The 24,221-nt window shown below is 47.8% G+C and overlaps 1 protein-coding gene across 1 annotated transcript; it reads right to left on the bottom strand.

The window, feature by feature from the left end:
- Nucleotides 1–3,733: 3,733 nt before the first annotated feature.
- CFAP45 (cilia and flagella associated protein 45) lies at nt 3,734–19,017 on the bottom strand. Its single transcript, XM_080985431.1, has 12 exons — nt 18,912–19,017; nt 17,480–17,611; nt 15,751–15,884; nt 14,484–14,628; nt 12,489–12,659; nt 10,686–10,864; nt 9,100–9,229; nt 7,713–7,859; nt 7,330–7,443; nt 6,273–6,466; nt 4,751–4,975; nt 3,734–3,917 (listed from the first exon to the last, which is right to left on the bottom strand). The coding sequence occupies exons 1-12, from the start codon at nt 18,912–18,914 to the stop codon at nt 3,848–3,850; spliced, it is 1,644 nt and encodes a 547-aa protein (XP_080841557.1). The 5' UTR covers nt 18,915–19,017; the 3' UTR covers nt 3,734–3,847.
- Nucleotides 19,018–24,221: the final 5,204 nt, after the last annotated feature.

Here is a 24,221-nt window from a genome sequence, read left to right as displayed (position 1 = left end):
TCCTGAGCTTGAAAAGCTCAAGTTAATGCATTTTAGAAATGCTCCCTTGGAGGAGGAAAAATGGGGATTTGGGGGGCCCGTTTCAGACTGACTGCACAGTCAGTTTTTGGGTTTGGGAAACCCATTCCTTCACAACCCTACTTCCATGCATCTATATAAACTACAGATTTCATAGAATCATAGGGCTGGAAGGGACATCAAGGGCCATCTAGTCCACCCCCTGTAATGCAGGAATCCCAGCCATCCAAGCTCCATTTAGAAACTTCCAACGAAGGAGAGTCCACCGCCTTCTGAGGCAGTCCATCCCACGGCTGAACACCTCTTACCATCTGAAAACTCCTCCTAGTTTTTAGTCAGAATCTCCTTCCGTGTAATGTGAATCCATTGGTTCAAAGGCATCCTGTGGCAATGAGTTCCATACATTAACTGTGCATCATATGAAGCCCTCTCTCTTTTCTATCCTGAACTGACCGTCCATCAATTCCCGCGGGCAGCACTAAGGACTAATATTACTAAACAGGGGAAAGCATTTCTCTCTATCCAGTTTCTCTACCCCCTGCATTAATCGTGTGTGTAAACTTCAACAGGTATCATCTGAGTAGGACTAGCACCAGATACAACAACAAAATTCGGGTGCTAATTCACAAAGCCCAAAACAACTTGGGACCAGGGGACTTTATGGGTTGCCTAATTCCTTACTATCCAGATTGTCGGATGCTGTTCCCTCCATCCCCCGAGATCTGGCAGGCCTTTATCAGAGTGTAGCAGGCCCAGCCCTGTGGAACTCCTTGCTACCAGAACCTGGCAGCCGCTGTGTCTGGCTTCTTTCAGACATCTTTTAAAACTATTTTTCAGGCAGTCCTTTGGCATATGAATTTTGCTTTGCCTGCCGGTTTTTACTGGTGCATTACTGAAGTTTTCAATATTGCATATTTCCCCCAGCTACATTCCTTGTTATATTTCCGGTGAGAGTGCAGCTTAAGTAAAGGTAAAGGGACCCCTGACCATTAGGTCCAGTTGTGACCGACTCTGGGGTTGTGGCCGCTCATCTCGCTTTACTGGCTGAGGGAGCCGGCATACAGCTTCCGGGTCATGTGGCCAGCATGACTAAGCCTCTTCTGGTGAACCAGAGCAGTGCACGGAAACGCTGTTTACCTTCCCACCAGAGCGGTACCTATTTATCTACTTGCACTTTGATGTGCTTTTGAACTGCTAGGTTGGCAGGAGCAGGGACCGAGCAACGGGAGCTCACCCCGTCATGGGGATTCGAACTGCCGACCTGATTGGCAACTCCTAGGCTCTGTGGTTTAACCCACAGCGCCACCTGCGTATAAGAGTGCAGCTTATACAGAGGTAAATAAAATAAAACCATCCATAGCCATAGGCTCCCCTCTCTACCCACTGCTGCCTCAAACCCTGGCAAGTCGCTGCCTGTCCGTGTAAACAATACTGAGCTAGATGGACTAATTGTCTGATTCTGTATAAGGCAACTTCCTGTGCTGTTTGTTTCCCACTGACAAGGGAGAGGACAATTGAGGTGCCTGATATTTCCCCTTGGCTCTGCCATTCCTCCCTTGAAACTCATGGCCTCTGTGGCTGCTTTTCATATTTTTGTACGCGGGGAAGCCTTGGGAGACATCAGCAGCATAATATCTGGTTTGGCTTTTGGGTTGACCAGCAAGTTCGTGGCTGAGCTGGAATGCTAAGTGGGGACTTCCTGGTTTGTAGCCAAGGCTTTTCGGCACCAGCCGAGATCATCGTTATTGTCTAATTATTATTTATTGTGTTTCTGACCCGCCCTTCACTAGAAGAGCTCAGCGCATGTTACCACATATAAAAACAATTAAAGCAACAACAAGAAGAAGGAAAAAGTCAGCAGCAACACAACCCCATCCATCATCTCAAGTCCTTAAAACCAGCTGCCTTATTTGTCAAATATTTGCAAATATTTTTCCTGGCATTTACCCCCAGCTAGTAAAATACCCATTGTTATGACGGCAGTGAGAAGTAGGTTAGAGGTTATAAAAGCTGTCTTTTGCTCTCCCTCTCAACGGGATGGAGAGATGCATTACAGGCGCTCCTTACTTATGCTGGGGTTACGATCCGGAGCCCTGCACACTTAATTGAAATTGTGAAAAGTGGGGAGCACCCTCTAAATGCCCTCTTTGATCCATACCAAAAATACTGTATCCAAAAATATCCACAACTAGAATTGATGCTCTGGGGCTGACAGGAGGCAGGAGGATGCGCTACCCCACAAACCAGCTGTTCGGCGGGGAGGCGGAGCAGCTTAAACAAAGCCCTCTGGTCTTTTCGGGGCTTCCTCTGGCCTGGCGTCATTTTTGGGCTCAGGGGAGGGTCTCCTTGTGAGCCACAAGAACTCTCAAGCTCTCTCCTGCCATTTCTGGGTATGAATCGAATTAATTACCCAGCACAACACATATACAAAGCCACATGCGAGCAGAAAACTTGTAGTTGGGGGGGGGTACCAGTAGGTTTACTTCTGTGTAAAAATGCAACTGTCTGCTAGTCACAGATGATGCTCCACCCATTTTTTCTTCCGGACCCACCCTCCAGAAATGTGGCCCCTAGAAAGTTCCCTAAGAGGAAATGTGGTTCTCAGGTGAGAAAATCCCCCCCAACCCCGATTCCAATGGTTGCTTGGAAGCCAAAGTAAAGAGGTGAGTGAGGAGGGTGGATCTCTCCATCCATTCTCTGCTTCAGCCAACACACTTGGCTTCTGTGCCTGGCACAGAGGAAGGGAAGTCATCCCACAAAGGCTCCCTACTTAGTAGAACCTATTTTTAAACAACCTGCTAAAATGCTCTTAGCCAGTGTTTCTATGCAGGCTGCAGAGGAGGCGGCTGGAATTTTGGGGCAAGGGTGATAAACTTTTATGGGTTTCTTATTCAAGCTCTGGATAAAGAATGGCAATGAGGGAGAAATCAGATGCAGTTTGCATTTAAAGGAAAGCCAACCAGATTTACAATACAGAAACTGAAATGCTTTCAGAATTTACACTTCTCACACGTCTCCAGCCGAATAATGTTAGATAAATGTACATGCCAGGGTAAAGTGTGCATATATTAGCAAAAATAATATGCAGAAATGCATTATATATGGGGAAATCACTTTGCAAAAAATGTGTTTACAGTGGTACCTCGGGTTACATACGCTTCAGGTTACAGACTCCGCTAGCCTAGAAATAGTACCTCGGGTTAAGAACTTTGCTTCAGGATGAGAACAGAAATCGTCCTCCGGCGGCCCAGCGGCAGCAGGAGGCCCCATTAGCTAAAGTGGTGCTTCAGGTTAAGAACAGTTTCAGGTTAAGAACGGACCTCCAGAACGAATTAAGTACTTAACCCGAGGTACCACTGTATTTGGCAAAATTGCATGCAAAAAGAGAAAAGTGCATTAAAATGCCAATGAATTTTCACGAGGACTTCCTGGGCTGTATCCAACGTTAGTCCTACTAAGAGTAGAACCATTGCAGTTAATAAACATGACTAACTTAGGTTCAGTTGGATAACACCCTACAAAATAAATAAATCACAAACGGAGGTGGAAATGTGGAGAAATACGCTTACATGGTTGGGGTGGGGGGATTAGAAACTGACAATGACAGATTTGACCCTTCCTAATTAAGGGGCCAATGGCTCCGTGAACTTCTGGGTCATGCCCTGAAAGGGAAGAGAGGAAATAAAACAAAGCAAAACACAAATCCACACAGATGTATCCAGAAATAGGTCTATTCATAAAATACTCTTGGAAAGTAAGAAAATAGAAAATCTAGGCTACACGTAGACAGTCTACAAGGTGTTGTGGGTGATGGAGGCTCTTCCCCCACTCAGTGCACTGACTGGACATAGGCCTTGCGCTCCACCTGGGCACAGTACTTCTCAGGGAGGCCGGCAGCACTGCAAAGAAGAAAGAGAAGAAGGAAACGCTGGTCACTAGAGGGCACGCAGTCCATCCTCGCGTCAGTGCTGTGCAAGAACGCCAACCAGATGAGTGTAAATCGGTCGCTGCCTGTATAGCACATTTGAATCTTACGTGGAGGTTCAGTTCCAAGTGTTCCATGTATACATGAAAATCGTGTATACCCAAACCCTTGGGTCCGCTCATGCGCTTGACAGGTGGGTGGGGGGAGAGATGTCCCTGTACTCCCAGAGCCCAGGTGCTGACCACCAAGCAAAGCACATAGTTTAACAGGGGTCAGCAAACTTTTTCAGCAGGGGGCCGGTACACTGTCCCTCAGACCTTGCAGGAGGCCGGACTATATTTTGAAAAAATAAATAAATGGACAAATTCCTATGCCCCACAAATAACCCAGAGATGCATTTTAAATAAAAGAACACATTCTACTCATGTAAAAACACGCTGATTCCCGGACCGTCCGCGGGCCGGATTGAGAAGGCGATTGGGCCGCATCCGGCCCCTGGGTCTTAGTTTGCCTACCCATGGTTTAAAAGCTATTTGGGTAACCCCAAGCAGACCAGGTGCAAAAAGAGCTTTTAAGCCCTTCACTTTGCTTAGGATTTAACTTGAGCAATTTCAAGCAGCCTGCCTGCAACCACATAAGGTTGAAATTGCACCTTGTGCATGAAGCAATCATAGCAGGGGTGGGGAGGGGGAGAGCGGGAGCTGAGGGAACCAGACTTTGCAAAGTGCCACGGATTCAGAGATTGGGATCCCTGGCAAACGTGGACAATGGGTCACGGGGGAGTCGGGGGTCGTTGCGCAGCCTCACCGGAGCTCGTCGAGCTTCTTGCGCTTGATCTCGTTGAGGCGCTCGCTGCGCCGGCGGGCTTCTTCCTTGAGCCGCTTGCCCTCCTCGAAGATGGCGATGCGCTCCTGGACCTGCTTCTGCTGGTGCTCGCGCACCTGGCGCCGGATCTCGTCCGCGTGGGTCTGCTGAAGAGCCACACGCTTCTCGTGCTCTTTCCGCTCCTTCTCAATCTGTTCCTGTTGGATTCTGGGGCAGGGGAGGCAACATGAGTTAGTGAGTGTGTGTGACTAAGTCTGGAAGCATTAGTTAGTATGTGGCAAACACCCCCATCAAAAAAAGAGAAAAAGATTGCATTGATTTCCAAAGGTGGGCAAATTTCGAGAATGTGTGTTGGGTGGGTGTGATTTTATCTTAAAATCAGATATTGCTACCGTCCAATACCTGCCATCTTAAGCCTGAATTGAAGGAGGCAGCGCAAAGGATGTTTCTTTGTAGGTTCAGTGTGAGCCATAATAATAGTGATAGTTTTATTATTTGTACCCCGTCATGCCCACCAGTAAATTTTGTTGTGTTTTGGCTCACCTGACATCATTGTGATGTCAGGTGACTGGCAGGGGGGAGGCTGCATCCACCTGCCAAAATGGCCCTCAGGAGGGCAGGGAAGTCAGGATCCTGCCTGCTGGTTGGATCCTATTTCCCAGCTCTGTCTTAAAACTGGGAATTCTGGCAGGATTCAGGCACTTTGCGGGAAGAGGGAGCTGCTATCCTGACCCCGGCTGTGTTGCAGTGCAACCATCTGCAGAAGGCCAGAGCAGGGATGGGGAAGCTTGTGATGCAAGCACTGCCTTGTGGCAGTCCACAATGACTATACAAGATAATCTTGCAAATAGGAATATAGGAAGCTGCCTTATAGCAAGAAAGACCCTGTAAAGTATAATTGTTTAATTGCACACTGAAAAAGAGAAATACCTGTATGTATATTGCTAAGAGTTTAATATTGAAAAATTCCATTGAAGCATACTGAAGCTCTCTGAGCTCTAACAGGTTGATAATTAGCTGCTGGCGTTCTCTGCTCTTTCACGCGAGTGTTTAACCTTAGATCATGTGAGTAACATATTTAGTTGAAAATCTCCATCTTGATGGGTGTTTGTTGCCTGTTAGTTATTCTCTGGAAGCCACAGAGAACAAAGGATGTGATAATGATGCCTCTCCAGGACCAAATAGCCTTAAGCTGGATACAGGCTAATGCAGGCTATGAGGGAAACAGAGCTTTGGTTTTTGTTCTGATTGCAATTATGTTCTATTTTGAAGAAGAATAAACCCATGCTTGGATATGCATATGCTTTATACAACTTGGGTGTATCATTGATTGTCTTGCACCTGTTTTGAAGTAGTTCTGGTTAGTAAAGCTTTGAATTGTATTCATGGGTTTGGAAAATTATTATTCCAAAAGGCGTCTGTTTTGTATGCATCCTATCACAGCAGGGCCTCTACCCCTGCGCCACGGCCCTTCCACGCATTGCCAAGCAGCCCGCTTCCCTACCTGACGATCCTCTCGAACTCGGCCCGGTCCCGCTGCACCTGGACAGCCAAGGTGTGCTCCTTGTGGGCCACCTGCTCCAAGCGGCTCTGTTTCAGCATGGCTTCCGTCTGGGCCTTCTTGTGCGCCGCGTCCTTCTCCTTCCGGCGCCACTCCCGCTCGGTGGCCTCCTGGTTACGCTTGGCCCTCAGGGCGTCCTGGAGGGGATGGAAGGGAAGCAGGGGGAGTTGGTTGGGCCGTGAGGTGCTGTGTGTGGCGATGCCTGGGAGAGACTCTTATCATATTTCAGAAGAGAGACAGGGAGAGGAGCACTGTGCTTCCCTGGTAATACATTACTATTTATTATTGTTATCGTTAGAATCAAGGGTCATCCATTCCAACCCCCTGCAATGCAGGAATCACAGCTAAAGAATCCCTGACAACTGGCCATCCAACCTCTGTTTGAAAAGCTCCAGCGAAGGAGAGTTTGCCACCTTCCAAGGCAGTCCACTGTCAAACACCCAAACGGAATTCCCTCCTCTGCTCTAACCACCATGCTGCCACTGGTATCGATACTTCAGAATAAACAGGTGAATAAATGAACAGCATTGTCTAACTGTGGGCTGTCCACTTTATCCATTCACTGGTCGAAAGAGCTAGGGAAGTTTAGCCTGGAAAGGAGGAGACTGAGAGGAGATACGATAGCCGTCTTTAAATCTCTAAAGTGCTGTCACGTGGAAGAGGGAGCAAGTTTGTTTTCTCCTACTCTGGAAGGTAGGACTCGAACTAGTGGCTTCAAGTTACAACAAAGGAGATTCCGACTAAACATACGGAAAACCTTTCTGACAGGAAGAGCTGTTTAACAGTGGGAAAGACTCCCTCGGTAGGTTGTGGACTCTCCTTCCTTGGAGGTTTTTAAGCAGAGGTTGGGTGGCCATCTGTCACGGATGCTTAAGCTGAGATTTCTGCATCGCAGAGGGTTAGATTGGATGACCCTTGGGGGTCCCTTCTAATGCTACAATTCTATGACCTGCACTCCTGGCCCCGTTTCGTGCTTTAAGAATGCACCCCTGAGCCACACCTGCTCTGCTTGGTGATCCTGGGCTTTCTCCTGCAGCGCCCTTAGCCGGGCTGTCTCCATCTCCTTTTCCCGGCGGATTTTCTCCTGCTCAGCCTCAAACTCGGCCTCCCGTTCCTGGCGGGGTACAAAAAAAAAATATATGTAAATTTTCACAAAGTTTTAAAAATATATATTTAAACAAAGTCACAGGTTGGTGCAAGCAGACTTATAAACACACGCGAAACTGACCCAGCCTGACTAGCCCATCCCTTGCCAAGAGGAGGCCGAGGCAGGAGGGAGTTGGCTCTGGGAAGGTTTTCCACTGTACCTGAAATTTGCCCAGGCGCTTTTTCTTTCCCAGCGGTGCCCTCTCCCTGCCCACATGCCCTGCCACCACCACATACCATCTTCTTCCTCTGGTACTCCAGCACCCGCCGGTCGGCCATCTTCTCCTGCTCCAACATTTCCTGTTTGCGCTTCTCGTTCTCGTCGTTGACACGCCTGATCTCGGCCTGCAAACGCAGCTGCTCCCTCCTCCTGCGCTCCATTTCCTGGAGGAGAGCCGGAAGAGTCCCTAAGCATCCTTGTTAACCGTGGGTTGGGTCCAGCTACGTCAGGCCACGTCCGTGATTTCTGAGGGGTCTACTTGGAGCAAGACTAATGTTGGACAAAACGTGGGCCTGAAATACCGCCGGTTCCTTCTGGTCTCCTCAATCACAGAGATCTTCTGACTGAGGCACTTTTGGTGGTTTCCCCATGCTTCTGAGGTCTGCCTTTCTCAGCCTTGGGTTCTGAGATGCCGTTGGACTACAACTCCCATCATTCCTAGCCAAGATGGCCAGGGATGATGGGAGTTGTAGTTCAAGAATATCTGGGGACCCAAGGTAGAGAAAGACTGGTCTACACTGTTGCTCTTCTGCAAAGGCACCTGCTCCTGGGGGCTGAGGCAATATAGGCCCTCAATATTCAGAGGGCCCAGCACACAATGTCAGGATAATAATAATAATAATAATAATAATAATTTATTTATACCGCACCCATCTGGCTGGGTTTCCCCAGCCACTCTGGGTGGCTCCCAACAGAATAATAAAAACATGATAAAACATCAACCATTAAAAACTTCCCTGAACAGGGCTACCTTCAGATGTCTTCTAAAAGTCACTTTTTATTTCCTTGACATCTGACGGGAGGGCATTCTACAGGGCCGGCACCACTGCCGAGAAGGCCATTGGTTCCCTGTAACCTCACATCTCGCAGTGATGAAACCGCCAGAAAGCCCTTGCCGCTGGGCCTCAGTGTCTGGGCAGAACGATGGGGGTGGAGGTGCTCCTTCAGGTATACTGGGCTGAGGCTGTTTAGGGCCTTTGAATTGTGCTAGGAAACCTACTGGGAAACATTGTGCATGTTGTGCCCCCTCAGTCATATGGAGAAGCTGGCACTTCTGTTCTCCAGGGTTTGGGGCAGAGGGCATTCCCATCCCTACCTGGAGAGCTGGGACCTTCTGCATGCAAAGCAGGTGCTCTACCACTGACCTATGGCCTCCTCCAAATGTGTAACTCCTCAGTTCTTACCAGAAGGACTGCTGCCCCGTCCCAAGCTCTTTGTCCAGCTAGCTCAATGTTGTTTGCTCAGACTCGCAGCAGCTTCCCAGGATCTCAGACAGAAATAATCTCACTCTTCTGTGCTGATTGATCCTTTTGGTAAACTGGAGGTGCTGTTGGGGACCGAACTGCGGGCCTTCTGCATTCGGTGCAGGTGCTCTGCCCCTCAGCTATGGTCCTGCCCCCTTACCCTCTCATCTTCAAACTGCAGCCTCTCCAGGTACTCCAGCATCTCCTGTGCCTCTTGGTCTCGCTGCTCGGACTTCATGGAACGCATCTCTTCGTTCTTCTGTATCTGCTCAAGGAGGTGACGCTTCCCCCTGAGAATCAGGTGAAGGAGGAATTTTCCTTTGTAGCAAATGGGTTCTGACGGCACAGAGAGGCCTAATGAATGCTATTCCTCTGTGCAGGGAACCAATTGCAGCCAAGGCTCCCAATCTTAGGTAGCTGTGGTATCACGTCAATCTGTTGACGTATTTCTCGTTGAAGCCAGATACGATTTCCCAGGCATGCAAGAAATTGGCCACAATTGAAGGAACCTTTGTTAATGTTCTTTCAATTGTTTCCTTATTTCGTTTCCTTATTGTGTAGGTCACGGATAGAAGCTGAGGGTGGCAATATTTTGAGTGGTAAGACCCTCTGACCTTGGATCTGACATTATCAACCTGCAATGGAACTGTTTCAAAGAAACCTTTGAAATCTGTCTCTGCCAGGATAAGAGAGACCTCACTAAATTTCTTCTTAGGTGGCATTTCATGCCAGTGAGATTGTCCCACATCTCAGTTGACTCTGATTCTAATTGTTTGATTGCAGGCTTAAAGGAACCTTCTTCCATATATGGTGACACTGCAGAGAACTTTCAGACCAGTGTCTTTAGAGAAGCAGGCCTCCTTTTTTCATTTACTTACTTAAGGTAAAGGGGCCCCTGACCATTAGGTCCAGTCGTGGCCGACATTGGGGTTGCGGTGCTCATCTTGCTTTACTGGCCGAGGGAGCCGGCGTACAGCTTCCGGGTCATGTGGCCAGCATGACTAAGCCGCTTCTGGCGAACCAGAGCAGCACACAGAAACGCCGTTTACCTTCCCACCGGAGCGGTACCTATTTATCTACTTGCACTTTAACATGCTTTCGAACTGCTAGGTTGGCAGGAGCAGGGACTGAACAACAGGACCTCACCCCGTCGCGGGGATTTGAACCGCCGACCTTCTGATTGGCAAGTCCTAGGCTCTATGGTTTAACCCACAGTGCCACCCGCATCCCGGGTACTTACTTAATAAGTAACTTACTTACTTATTATTTTTATTACAGATTTCTCGGTTTACAAAAGTATGTGGAATGTCTCTTTTTTCAAGTTACATTTTCTACAGATCAGTTTCATTTGTTAAGACATTAGTGTTACATTAGGAAGGAAAAAGGGGGAAAGAGTTGGAGGGGGGAATTGTGAGTTGGGGTGGGGGTCGGGTGGTGATGTTTCTATTTTACTTAATGTACGTGTGGGGTTTTGTGTCAGCGTTGCTTGTGCCTAAGGCCATGTAGCAACTTCACAGCAGAGTTGAGACCCAAACCAGGGACTTCCTGACTCACAGCTCAGTGGCCTCTTACACGGTTTGAGAGGGAGGCTCTGATTCTCCAGGGGTGTGCTCCTTTTAACTCATGTTGCTGCGCACATGCATATTGTACCTGCGGTGCAGGGAAGGCAACGCTGCAATGATGCTCCACCACTGAGCTACAATGAAACCCCTTGGCCAGAAGCCGCACAGAGGTCTGGGCTCTCACCTGTACTTCTCCTCCTTCCTCTTCCGTTCCAGCTCATCCTGCATCATGCCGACCTTCTGCCTCTCCGCCTCCATCATCTTGGCCAGCCGCATCTCCTCCTCGTTCATCTCCTTCTCAATCTGCCTCTTCTCCAGGATCTGGGCATCGCGGATGGCGTGGCATTTGGCCTCCAGGATGATCTGCAAAGAGCGGAAGGGAGCTGCTGCCGTGGGCCGAAATGCACATGCGGGGCTTCATCTGGAGCTGAGCTCCAGCACCTCTTTTTGCCCAGATCCCAGCAGTTCCACCTTGGAAGGTGCAGAAGCCAGTGGTTAAATAAATCCACTCTTGGAAGAGAACCTGAGCGCAACAGTATTTTCTCCAACCGCAATTATCAGCAACCAATATGCAGCTGCAGACAGGAGAGGCAGAATATAGCTGTTCTGGCTAGTAGCTATCGACAGCCTCCATGAATTTGCCCTGTCCTCCATCTACCATATTTTTTGCTCTATAAGATGCACTTTTCCCCCTCCAAAAACTAAGGGGAAATGTGTGTGTGTCTTATGGAGCGAATGCAGGCTCTGTGGCTTCAGCGAAAGCAATGCGAAGCCTCCGAAGCGCAGTGGGAGCGCTCCCCCTGCGCTCTGGAGGCTTCGCGTTGCTCTCACTGAAGCCAGGAGAGCAAGACTCTCCTGGCTTCAGGGATAGCCGCCGACCCCTCTCGCTCTCCAGGCTTCAGGGATAGCAGCCTGAAGCCTCCGGAGCGCAGCGGGAGTTCCCGCTGTGCTCTGGAGGCTTCACGTTGCTCTCGCTGAAGCCTGGAGAGCAAGAGGGATTCGTGCGCACCGATCCCTCTTGCTCTCCTGGCTTCGCTTCGCTGGAGAGGCGCTGCACAGCTTTCCCTCTCTGCGCAGTGCCCCTTCAGCGAAGTGGGAGGATAAATGGAAGGGGCTCTGTTTCTCCTGCCGCTTCGCTGAAGGGGCGCTGTGCAGAGAGGGAGAGAATTTTTTCTTTCTTGTTCTCCCCCTCTAAAACTAGGTGCGTCCTATGGTCAGGTGCGTCCTATAGAGTGAAAAATACGGTAAGTTGAAGCCATCCAAGTCGGTGGCCATCACTTCCTGTGGGAAGTAGAACATAGTCATCATGGCTGGTAGACACTGGCAGCCCTTTCCTCCATGAAGGAGGGGCAGAGGGGCCCCATATGCCTCTGCTTCACTCGCCTACATGGAATTCCTGTCCCCCTATGACAACAGGGAGAGATGTGAAATAGGAGGCTGCTTTTCTTTTGGGAATTATAGGGACAAAGCTACCTAAATTGTATAGAAATTTATTTATGTAAGCTACTACTGCAGCAGCAAGAATGCTTCTCGCCCCCAAAATGGAAAGAAGCAGAAGTCCCAGCAAAGGAAGAATGGATACAAAAACTTGTGGAATATGCAGAAATGGCAAAACTTACCGGAAGCATAAGAAATCAAGATAACAAACTTTTTATAAAAGAATGGAAATGGTTCATTGAATATTTACAGATAAATTGCAAACGGATAAAAACATCGGCAGGATTATTGTAACAACCTGCAGTTTGATAAGAGTATATTTTTAAAGTAGATAATGAGCAAATTGAATGAATTTGGATATGCAGAAGATATTGGAAAATAAATTTAAGGAACCGCAGAAAGAGGGGGAAGGAAGTCAAGCTTTGAAATGTTAAAATGATTGTAAATTAATGGAATGTATAAACCTGAAAAGTATAAATAAAAATTTAAAAATAAAATAAAATAAATACAAGGCTGCCCTAAGGGGAACCGCCACTTCTTGCTCCCTCACCTCGCCAAGAGATTTGATCTCATCTTCCTGCTCCATGCGCATGTTGGCGGCTCGCTGCAGCAGGTACTGGGCCCGCTCCTTGGCCTCCTCTTCCAGGTCGTTCAGCTTTTCATTCTTCTTCCGCAAGATCTCCTTTAGCTTCATGGATTTCTTCCGCTCATTCACAGCAACCTATGGAAAGGGAAGATGAGAGGGAGAAGCAGACGGGGTGCATCTTGCCACCCAGTGTTGGGCAGGCCACTCTGGGGCTGTAAATGGTTCTCTCTTTATTTACCGCATTTTTCGCTCTATAAGACGCACCAGACCACATGACGCATCTAGTTTTTGGAGGAGGAAAACAAGGAAAAAAATATTCTGAATCTCAGAAGCCAGAACAGCAAGAGGGATTGCTGCGCAGTGAAAGCAGCAATCCCTCTTGCTGTTCTGGCTTCTGGGATAGCTGCACAGCCTGCATTTGCTCCATAAGACGCACACACATTTCCCCTTACTTTTTAGGAGGGAAAAAGTGAGTCTTATAGAGCAAAAAATACAGTACTTACTTAGGTTAACACAGGGGTGGGGTCCCGGGTGGACCATGACTATATCTCCTCCCACCCACCAGTCATCTGGTATCATCACGGTTCCACAGGGAATGTGTTAGCAAGACAGCACCCGGTAGTACTGAACCCCCAGGCCCACCTGTCTATCATCTGACATCACCAGTGATGTCAGGTGATCGACAGATGGGCATGGTTTGAGAGAAACAGCCTTGCGGGCCAAACTGGACCCCCTGGCAGGCCAAGACTGGACCACAGCCTGGAGGTTCCACCCGCATGGCTTAAAGATTTATATACTGCCTGACAATAAAATCTTTCCAGGGTGGCTTACAAAGTAATCGCAAACATAGTCATTTCTCATGTCTTTGTTTTATGCCACAAATAAAAAGAGGAATCAGCAACATTTTAGCTCTTCAATACCAGGCCAAGACTTTTTTTTGCTCTTCCGGGCTTTTGGTTTTTAAATAGTGATTTATTTATTATCCTATCCTGGTATCCATCCTTTAGTATCGTAGGGGAAGGATAAGTGTATTTCTTTGCTATGTTTTCAGTGGATGAAGACTTTTAGCGATGCTGTTTTTCTGAGAAGAACAGGTGCCAGAACTCACCATGAACGCCTCCCTTGTTCTCTTATAATGGCAATGGCGCCCACCTGAGATTTCCGGCTGGGAAAAGGCTTTTCCTATGATGTAGGCCTCCTCTGTTTATATGCATGACATTTTTGTATTTTAAACCTTTGTAAGGTGCTCTGAGTCCCTTTTGTAAAAAGCGGTGAAAGTTTTTAATTAACAAATAAGTCAAATCTACTTTGGCTGATATCTCAGTTACATCTGCAGTATCTACCTACATTCCACTTAAGAGTGGATCCATTGATATTGATGGACCCAAGGTACTCCTGCTGATGAATTTCAGTGGGCCTACTCTGCATAGGACCAAGAGTGGAGACAACCAAGAGACCTGGCCAGTGACCCCCGTGCACCAGTGACTTCCTAATTAGACTACTGCAGCAAACCTTTGTGGGACTGACCCCCAGAGACTGTTCAGAACCTTGAGGGAGCATAGAATGTCGCTGCTGATTTGTTACAGAAGTCTGTCGGATGATGATCTGACAGACTTTGTTAAGGGGCAGATGTGTTTGCTCTGGGGGCAGAAGCCATGTGGTAAAATGGTTCAGAGCACTGAGGAGATTCAAGTTCAAATCTTAACTCAGCCGGGAAGCTTTACTGAGTGCACTTGGATCAGTCGCTCTCTAACACACACAGCAACCTTCTTCACAGGACTTTCAATTTACTTAACAAAATTTATATACCGCTTGATTGCGACGAAACCTCTAAGCAGTGTCGTGAGAATAAAACGGGGAGCTTAACGTGTACTGCCCTGAGCTCCCTAGAAGAAAGGCAGGAGATAAATGCAATTAAAAAACAACATTCTCTGCCATGACAAGGACAGCTTTACGTACAATGGTGGCTTCTCGCTCTGCTTTGAGGGCTGCTTTCTGAGCTTCACGCTCCTCCTTGGTGAAGACACGGGACGAGTCTTTGATGCGCTGGAAGTCCTCGGGGCTTATGATCAGGGACTCTCCAGAAGGGTCGAGTTTGGGCACACTGGGCATGTGAGAGAGAGAAAGGAAGAAGAAGATGGTGATTTCATCTCTCCATTTGGAAGGGTGATCGCAAGCTGGACTAGGCCAGGATTCCACAGAACTGCCAAATCTGATACCGGGAGAATAATTTCATCTTTCATTTTAAAAAAGGAAAAGGGGGAGGAGCTCTTAGCCTCACCCCAAGCACCCTTTGGTTAATAATAATAATAATAATAATAATAATAATAATAGTAATAGTAATATTTTGGGTACCCCACCCATCTGACTGGGCTGCCCCAGCCACTCCAGGCAGATTCCAACAGAATATACAAAGACACCATAGAACATCAGACGTTAAAAACTTCCTGATACAGGAGTGCCTTCAGATGTCTACTGAAGGTCATATAATTCTTTATTTCCTTGACATCTGATGGGTGTTCCACAGGAGGGTGCCACCACCGAGAAGACCCTCTGCCTGGTTCCCTGTAACTTCACTTCTCGCAGTGAGGGAACCGCCAGAAGGCCCTCGGAGCTGGACCTCAGTGTCCAGGCTGAACGATGGGGGTGGAGACACTCCTTCAGGTACGCCTGAAAACCTTCCCAGACATTTCCTAACAAAGAACCTCAGGTCCCGGGGGACAGAGAAGAGCCACCCTCTGTGACACATCCCTCACGGGCCCTGCTTTGTGCCGCTGAAGGCTGGTCCGTTAGGGCCAACAGGACACTGCCCCACCAACCTGTCTGCTCTCAACCTGTCTGACTTACAAACAATCAGGGAGCGGCTCTGCCTATTATTAACTCTGGCTCCATCCACTGCTGATCTCCCTGCCTTCCACCATACCAGTGTATTTGTTTATTCAACGTATATCCCACCCTTCCTCCCAAACGATCCCAGGGCAGCAAAGAACAGGTGATAAAACGTCTTTGAAATAACATTTTAAAAGTGATTCCAATACAGATGCAGGCTGGGGAAGAACTCAACATCAAAGGCTTGTTGGAAGAGGAAGGTCTTCAGCAGGTACTGGAAAGACAGTAGAGATGGCACCCCATGTGATATTTAGTGAATTCCTGGCAACCGCCGTTCAGAGGGGCAGTGCCTTCAACTGTGGAGGGGAGTGCCTAGCCCTTGTTCTAGAGAGCTTACATGAGGTCCCGGATGAGGTCCCGAGTGATGAGACGGATCGTCTCCGGCTTGTGGCCCCAGCCCAGGGACTTCCTGGCCGAGTCCACATCTCGAAGCACCACGATGGGGCTGCCAGTGCGGGACAGGTTAACATTCTGCAAGAAGGAAGGTGGCATCAGAAATGTTCACGGATGCTTGGCAGGAATGCTACCAGCCTCCCTCTCCCTCCCGCTTTGGCTTCCCTCTTCTGGCGGTGCTTGGACAATCGTAATCCATCTTAAAAGCCGAGATATGGATGAACCTTTTAGCAGCCACTGAGTTCCTTCCATCATGAGCAAACCAACCATCAAGTCTTCCTTTATTTGATTTTATTTAAAATATTTATAAGCCACCTTCAGGGTAACCACAAGGCAGATTCCACACATGAAAATACAGAAAACCCCAATAGCTAGATCATATTTCTCAAAATCCTCCAGTAAATATTGGATACAGGTACATTCAAGTGTTTGTCCTCCTCAAAGTAGACTTGCTGGAGTTAAGGGACATATCTAACTTAGGTTCATTAATTTCAGTGGGTCTACTTTGAGTAGGATTCAGTTGAATACAACTCACTGTTCGTTCCACTCAGAGTAGACCTACTGAAATTGATGGTACTAAGCTAGTGTTGCCCATTAATTTCAATGCTACTTTGAGTAGTGCCAACACTGGATATGAACCATTGTGATGTTTTGTATGCTACTGTTCCCATTTTGTGTTGGCACTGCTCCCTTTTCTATGGCTGATTGCTACTGTCTTATACAAGGTTGTTTTGCTTAAGCTGCTAGGCGAGATTTCAGAGCAAGAAGAGCATCATTCGGGATTTAAAAAAGGAGAGATTTTGCAGAGTAAAAAGAAGCTGCCTTTTAACAAGTCAGACCATTGGTCTATCTAGCTCAGAATTATCTACATCAGCAGTAAACAACACAGTGCCTTCTGTACGTCTTGGCCTACAATTCCCACCAGCCCCAGCCAACATGGCCAGTAGTGAGGGATGATGGAAGCTGTTGTCCAGCAACCTCTGAGGAGGAACACATTGGCTATCCCTGGTGAAATATACTCAGAGTCAAGAGTGGATTTCATGCTCTTTATTCAGCTCATAGTGGTGAGGAGGAATGGAAGTCCCCTCAAAGTATCTGCTTTGTATACATTATTTACACAATGGGCTGCACGTGATTGGCTAATTCCGGAATTCTCCTGTAGGCCAATCAGGTTGTGGATTCACTTCTATCTGGAGCTGGATTGGGTGGCTCCTGCAGACCAATCATACTGCTGCATTGTCCTAGGACCAATCAGACTGCTGCATTCTGAATCCTATTGTTCTAGGACCAATCAGACTGCTGCATTTTGGATCCTATTCAACTCAGTACATAACATCTGCTCTACACAGATTGGAAGCAGCTCCAGAGATTCTGGAGATTAAACCTAGAGCATCTGCAGGCTAAACAGGTGCTTTATTGTTTTCCTCTAAAAATAAAGTGTTATTTCAGTCCTTCTGGTTCTAAACACAGGTCTGATTTAAAGAGGAACATCGGAATCTGCCTTCTACTGAGTCAGACCATTAGTTCAGTATAGTGGCAGCAGCTTTCCAGTGTTTCAGGCTGGGGTATTCCCAGCCCTAAATGGAGGTGTCAGGGATTGAAGGTCTGGGACCTTCTGCATGCCAGGCTGATGCTCTTAGCCCAAAGCAGCCACTGCTCCCCTCCATCCTCACCTTGGCAAGCCCAAAGAGGCTCTCATCCACTTCTGAGCTGGCAGCCTTGGTTCTGTAGCGGGCGTGGGAGCGCGAGCGGGACCGGCCCGAGGAGCTGGTGGAGGTAGCACCCAAGGAGCATACACTGCCCGGCTGCAGGAAGGAAAGAGAGGCAGAATTTTGGAGTTATACATGATGGGGAGCTGAAAGGAAAGATGCAAGGGATTTGTGTGTGATGATTTGCAGGCCTTTCCCATTCAGAAAGATCATTCTTAAGAAACAAGCTGCGAGATCCTAAACTGAATTTAGCTGGCCAAAAACGTAGGGCTGCCTCTGTAGATGGTTCGGAAACTTCAGTTGGTGCAGAATTCGGCAGCCGGGTTGCTCACGGGGGTAAGATGGTTTAAGCATATTACACTGAGCCTGGCCTGACTGCATTGGCGGCCAGTTAGTTTCTGAGCCCAATTCAAAGTGCTGGTTTTGACCTTAAACAGCTCAGGACCACAATGCCTCAAGGATCGACTCTCCCCATATGAATCGACCCAGGCCCACAGACATAATCTGAGGCCCTTTTTCATGCGCCTCTTTCACAAGAGATCCAGAGGGCGGCAACACAAGAACGGGCCTTTTCTGTGGTGGCTCCCCATTTGTGGAATGCTCTCCCCAGGGAGGCTCGCCTGGCATCTTCATAACATACTTTTAGGCACTCTTCAACCAGGCCTCTGGCTGATGGACATCTGATGCCCTTTTAAATGTATTGTGGGAGGGGGGATTTTTTGTTTTGTTTTTATCATGTACTTGATTTTGTCTTCTCATTTTGTATTTTTTATGTTGTGAACTGCTCTCTGATCTTTGGATGAAGGGCAGTATAGTACTACTACTACTACTAATAATAATGATAATAATTGCCTCCAACTGTGGAGGGCAGAGCCACAGCCCGTCTGGCTAGTCACTTATATTTTTAAATTTATTTATTTATCACTTGATGATGATGATGTTTAATGTATTGCCTTCCACCTATACGTCTCAAGGTGATGTACACAACACAATCAAACCAGTTAAAAACAGCATGGAAAATAAAAGCAAATGTCTTGGAAAAACAGTAAAAAGATATACCCTCTGCAGACACCTAAACAAATATATTCGTTTGCTTAAACGTGAGATATATTTCTATATTCATAAAAACCATTTCAACTGGGGGTTTTTATTTTTTTAAAAACCCAGTTAAACTTGCTTAATCAGCCAGGACGCTGCTGTTGCATTATTTGCTGTGTGACTAAACTAGTTTTAATAAAAGTATTTTAAAACCCCTCCAACGAGGTCTCTCTGGAGCAACAGGCATCTCCCCCCGCCGCCTCCCGATGAAGTGGCCACGCTGACATAACCTTAGGGGGCTTCAGGGCTTCCGTGTGCCCCGGCACCCTTTTTGGGTCAGATTCAGCCCCGCGCTCACCATCTCGCCCTCCGCTGCCGGCTCCGGGAAGCTCCGCCTCCTGTTTACCCGTCGCCATGGAAACAGCCGAACCCTCCTCCTTCCCCTGCCCGCCACGTCTCACCTTGGCAACGGGAACGTAGTCAAGGGAGGAGCGCGGGGTTCCCCGGGGCGGGGAAGTGACGTCACGAGGCCTGCTCAGAAGTCAGCCCCGGCTGAGCGGGGGGGGGGGGGGGGCTTTTTCCAGGGGTCGCTTTACTTAATGCAATGTACCTACTTAACGAGGAACGCCGGAAAACGACTTACCCCTGAATCAGACCCATTATTTACCTCAGCATTGTCCGCACTGACTGGCAGCTGCTCTGCAGGGTCACATTCCCTGTCCTGCCCGGAATTGCCCCATCTGGGATTTGAACCCGGGACCTTCTGCCTGCAAAGCGGACCCTGGCCCTGTGGCGCTGCGGAGGTGGCGTTTGCGGACGCTGCCTGCCGGTGGTGTGCTTGAGCTTCGGCTTTTCCTAAAGACGAGTCAGCAGAAATATGCTGTGGAGTAGGAAGGGAATTGCGGGACTCCAATTCCCATCATACCCAAGCAAGCAAGGCCATTTGCCAGATGTGATGGGAGTCCAGGGACGCCTAGAGGCCAGTTAGAGATGCCCATGCCATCGGAGCAAAGCATATGTAGTGGGCCTTGTGTATTGTACAGAGCCTTTGGGATGGCATGATATCTATAACTATACTCAGTGCTTTTCTTTTCTAAAAAAATGTTTTGGGGTACAGTGTTACATACGCTTCAGGTTACAGACTCCGCTAACCCAGAAATAGTGCTTCAGGTTAAGAACTTTGCTTCAGGATGAGAACAGAAATCGTGCTCCGGCAGTGTGGCGGCAGCGGGAGGCCCCATTAGCTAAAGTGGTGCTTCAGACTAAGAACAGTTTCAGGTTAAGTACGGACCTCCGGAACAAATTAAGTACTTAACCTGAGGTACCACTGTACTCTCATTTTCCTACTCACATTGAAATACTGCCCCTCAATGAGGCCAAACTTAGATTCACAAAATGTTTAGGGGTATGCGTACCCCTGTGTCCCCCCCGGGGAAAAAACACTGTCTATACCTATACAGGAAATAAATAGGAAATAATAAAAATACTCTGACAATGCCGAATGTTTAGTTATTGTGCTAATAATACCGCGTACAGTGGTACCTCTAGATATGAACGGAATCCGTTCCGGAGCCCCGCTCACATCTAGAAGCAAATGTAACTAGCGACGGCACGTCTGCACACATGCGCGTCGCTTTTCGCTGCTTCTGCGCATGCAAGTGACGTCATTTTGAGTGTCTGCGCATGTGCACGCGGCGAAACCCGGAAGTAATACGCTCCGTTACTTTCGGGTTGCCGTGGAGCGCAACTCGAACACACTGAACTCGAAGCATATTCAACCCGAGGTATAGGGCTGTATAGGGTTTATAAATTCAATAAATAACAGAAAATGAAAATAGCAATCCATTAATAATACAGTCTGTTTGAGGGGTAAATTACGTTTCCCATTATTCTTGCTGGGGTGGTAGTGCTTTAAATGCATGATGTGTATGCAGCCTACGCTAAGTCTCTGTGTTTTCAGTGTGTGTGTGTGGCCTCATCCACATACGGAATGTGGCCCCTGACAGCTTCCCACCAGGGTAAGTGGCCCCCAGCCCCCAAAAGGTTTCCCTACCTTACAGGATAACTAGTGAATGCATGTGACGGGCTTTCGAACTCTCAAAAACGCTATACCAATTATTATTCTCCTGCTCCCATATGCAGTGGCCACAAGGTGGCACATGGACACCACAACCCGACACAAATATCTTAGCAGTAGAGTACTTTTTAATGAAGAGCACATACCTACAGCTTTTGGGGAGGGGAAAGGGTGTGTGTATGAAGGATATTATTCTTCCTCTGCCTGTCAAAATATTCTAACCCCCCGCTCACCATGTAGACCAGGGCTGTCAAATCACTGAGGTGGCCTTACTAAGTTTTCCTCAGCGTATCCAGTGCCAGGAAGTTGGAATGCATGAAACTGCTGGATGTGTGCTTACTGAGCAGCTGCTGGGGGCTGAAAAGCAATGGTAATATCCTCCATCCCCATTGCAATAGTCTGGACCCTTTCCTGACATGTTCAGCAGTTTCTGAAGGCAGTGTGGGTAGCTGGATACAGGAGGCACCAAAGCGGTGTGGCCAAACTTTGGAGAGTGCTCTTAACTTGTATTTTTATCATCACCATCATCATACCAGCAGCCTTGTACCCACAGTTAATAAGGAAGTCTAAGAAATGAAAAAAAATCATTGCTGTTTTGAAAGCAGCGGTCAAATTCAGTGCCGTTTTGACAAGTTCTTGATTCTTGATTCATCATGGTGCCTCATTGTATCCAAGCATAGACATAAAGCCTGCTGGTTTGATCTCAGGAACCACCCTGCAAAATTTGGTAGCAACATCTTCAGAAAGGTCCAAATGCACTGCAAACAAACAGCTTTCTAAAACACGTGGAAGATTATTAATTTTTTTACCAGCAATATATATATACACTGGTACCTCGTGTTAAGAACTTAATTCGTTCTGGAGGTCCGTTCTTAACCTGAGATACCACTTTAGCTAATGGGGCCTCCTGCTGCCACTGCGCCACCAGAGCACGATTTCTCTTCTCATCCTGAAGCAAAGTTCTTAACCCAAGGTACTATTTCTGGGTTAGTGGAGTCTGTAACCTGAAGCGTCTGTAACCCGAGGTACCACTGTAACATGTAAATGGAAACCAAACAGAACAACATAGAGGTCTACATGATGCCTTCTGTATAGATAACAATTTTGCAATAAAAGAAGGTTGAAAAAATTCTGTCTCGGTGCTCAGTGGCCCCTTGATTCCAACCATAACTTTTGAGTTATGGTTTGAGGTCTTCTTTCTTGCCCATGCAAGTTTATCAATTGAATAAATGGACACAAGATAATAGGAAATATGTCTGTGCAACTGGGAGCCTTCTTAACAAAATTTGTACGCTTTTCGGACAGCTCTATGTAGTTCACATGCAATTATATCAAGTAGGGGGTGAGATGGAAGTAGTCTTGCAGATCTATGACTTCCTGTATAGGAAATTCATGTTTGGAACAGCACCCATTCTGTAGCTGAGGGGCAGCCAACCTTTGTGGGCCGGTGAACACATTTGGAAATTTGAAAAAGTGATGAGGGCGCCAGTCACAAAATGGCAGCCATAACGTCTTGACAAGCACAGAGGCATGGCATAGCCCAATATGGCCATGACGTTTGAGAGACCAGAGAAAGAGAAAGGGGCACAAAATGGTGCTGGCCTGCCCCCTCACACCAAGGGAAGAAAAGGTGCCTACATCAGTCTTTGCTGTGTTTGCTGACAGAGAGAAGTTCTTTGTGTGTCTCCTCTGTTCAGAACTGGAGGGAGGGAGGGAGGGTGGGGGTCCATTCCTGACACCCAGTGAAATGTGGGCATGTTTAAAGGGTTTCGCTTCACGGTGAAGCTGAGCCAACGTGAACAGGGACATAGCAGGAGGAGCAAACAGTCGCTTCTGCATCGTCAGTTTTTGAGGGGATCTTTACAGGGACCTTTCGCGGGCGCCATAGGAGAGCCCCCTGGCGCCCATGGGTGGCAAGCTGGCAAACCCTGGCAACTAAAATGGAATCAGAACAATGAGAACAGCAACACAGAACTGGTTAGAAAACTGCAGGGTAGGCCTGAAAGCTGAAAAAGAAAGCAGGGCTATTTGTTTCTTAAGCGACTTCAATTGAGAGTTCAATGAGGTCACAGAAAGTTTATTTTTTACATCATTTTTTTAAAAACGTACGGCCCAGCTTGTTCTTGCCACAGTCCTGACCATTGCTATATGCGTGGCACAGTGCCCAGCTAGCCAGGAGAGGGAGAGGCTGCTGGCTGAATCCGCCACAAAATCTAGACAGAGGTAGCCCCCCTGGCCTGCTACTACTGAACACTGTTTTTGGGAGCCCTGCCAAACAAATCAGTTATGCCACCACCAGCTTCCCTGCTTCCCGCCCTCCTAGGGTCAGGCCTCTCCATTGTGAAGCTGCAAGGAGCGGTTAGGAAAGAAATCAGATGTGAGAGGGGGTGCAACTCTCTAGCTACGGCAACAACACAATTGAGCGCAAAGGATAGTTGAGAGATTATGAAACCATAGCAGCCTTGTCTGGCACAGCTGCCTGCCACATTCCTCTTGGGTTCTCACAGCAGTGGCTCACAGCTGCCGTTCCCCAGGAGCTGAAGGAAGCATCCGCGGCAAATTCCTCCCCACCAAGGAAACCATTTCCCCTTCGGGGGTGGGGGATGAGGGAGAATAAAAGTCATGCAGAGGTTGGGGTTTTTGAGGTGTGTGTGGATTAACGTGAACCCTAGAATCTTTGTCCAGAGTTCCAAGGCTCAGTCTGTGGGAGCATGTACCCACAAGACAAAAGAGCATCATAGAACATGTGCAGAGTGCTTTTTGTCATCAAGTTGTTGCAGCCTTCTTTTGCAGTGCTAGCCTTAAGAGGGACACGTCATTGCATCAGAGGGAGTTATCTAGAAAGGCGAAGTGCCAGTTCTTTCTCGTTGGCACAGCCTTCACTAAGCGTTTCAGACTACAACTCCCATCATGCTGGTTGGAGCTGATGGGAGTTTTAGTCCTGAACATCTGGAGGGCACCAAGTTTTAGGCTGCTTTAGCAACTGGGTGGGTTAAATTTGCTCTTTCATAGCCGCAATGGAGATCCCAAATAAAAAGTGGAAAAACAACTTTCATGTCAGCTTGTCACAGTTTGGCCAGATATTTTACAGCTGCTTGGGACAGCAAGCCAAGTCCCGCTCAAGAGCCTGCTTCGAGGGTGGCTGAAAGCTCAGCTTCTTGTTTTCTTTCTGGGCTGAAGGGCGTTCTTTTGGCACTGGAACAGAAAAGGGAAAGTTGCCAGGTCAACAGGGATAAGAAGGAGCTGCCAGTCAAATGCTCCAAACGCAGGTGATCAGCTGTGTGAACAAGCACACCCTTTCAACTGGTCAGCAGGCCTAAAACAAAGAGGCAGGTTTTGCAAGAAGAAACCAAATCACAAAGTACTAGTGGACAGACTCTCCTTTCAAAGGAAAGTGCTCCGTATCTTGCCACTGGAACCTCCTGCCACTTGAGGAAGTATGAGATTGCAGTACAGTTAAGAGATACAAACCAGAGGTAGGGAACCTCAGGCCTGGGGGCCGAATATGGACCTCCAGTCCTCTCTTTCTGGCCCTCAAAACTCTCCCCAGACCACCCCTTCAGCCCTGTTTTGCACCTTAATTTTTTTGCC

Source organism: Podarcis pityusensis (genome assembly GCF_964106645.2).
Source record: "Podarcis pityusensis genome assembly, chromosome: 16".
Taxonomy (NCBI): Eukaryota; Metazoa; Chordata; class Lepidosauria; order Squamata; family Lacertidae; genus Podarcis; species Podarcis pityusensis.
The sequence above is the reverse complement of the archived record's forward strand: the minus strand, read 5'-3'. Positions and strand labels throughout refer to the sequence as shown.

Bases quoted from the DNA above. Each gene is read 5' to 3' on its own strand.
- CFAP45 (XM_080985431.1), bottom strand. The intron at 14,629-15,750 runs GTAAGCTCTCTA...TCACATGCCCAG, and splicing joins GACCTCATCCGGGACCTCAT to TGTGCCCAAACTCGACCCTT. The intron at 3,918-4,750 runs GTGAGGCTGCGC...TCTTCTTTGCAG, and splicing joins AAGAAGCTCGACGAGCTCCG to TGCTGCCGGCCTCCCTGAGA.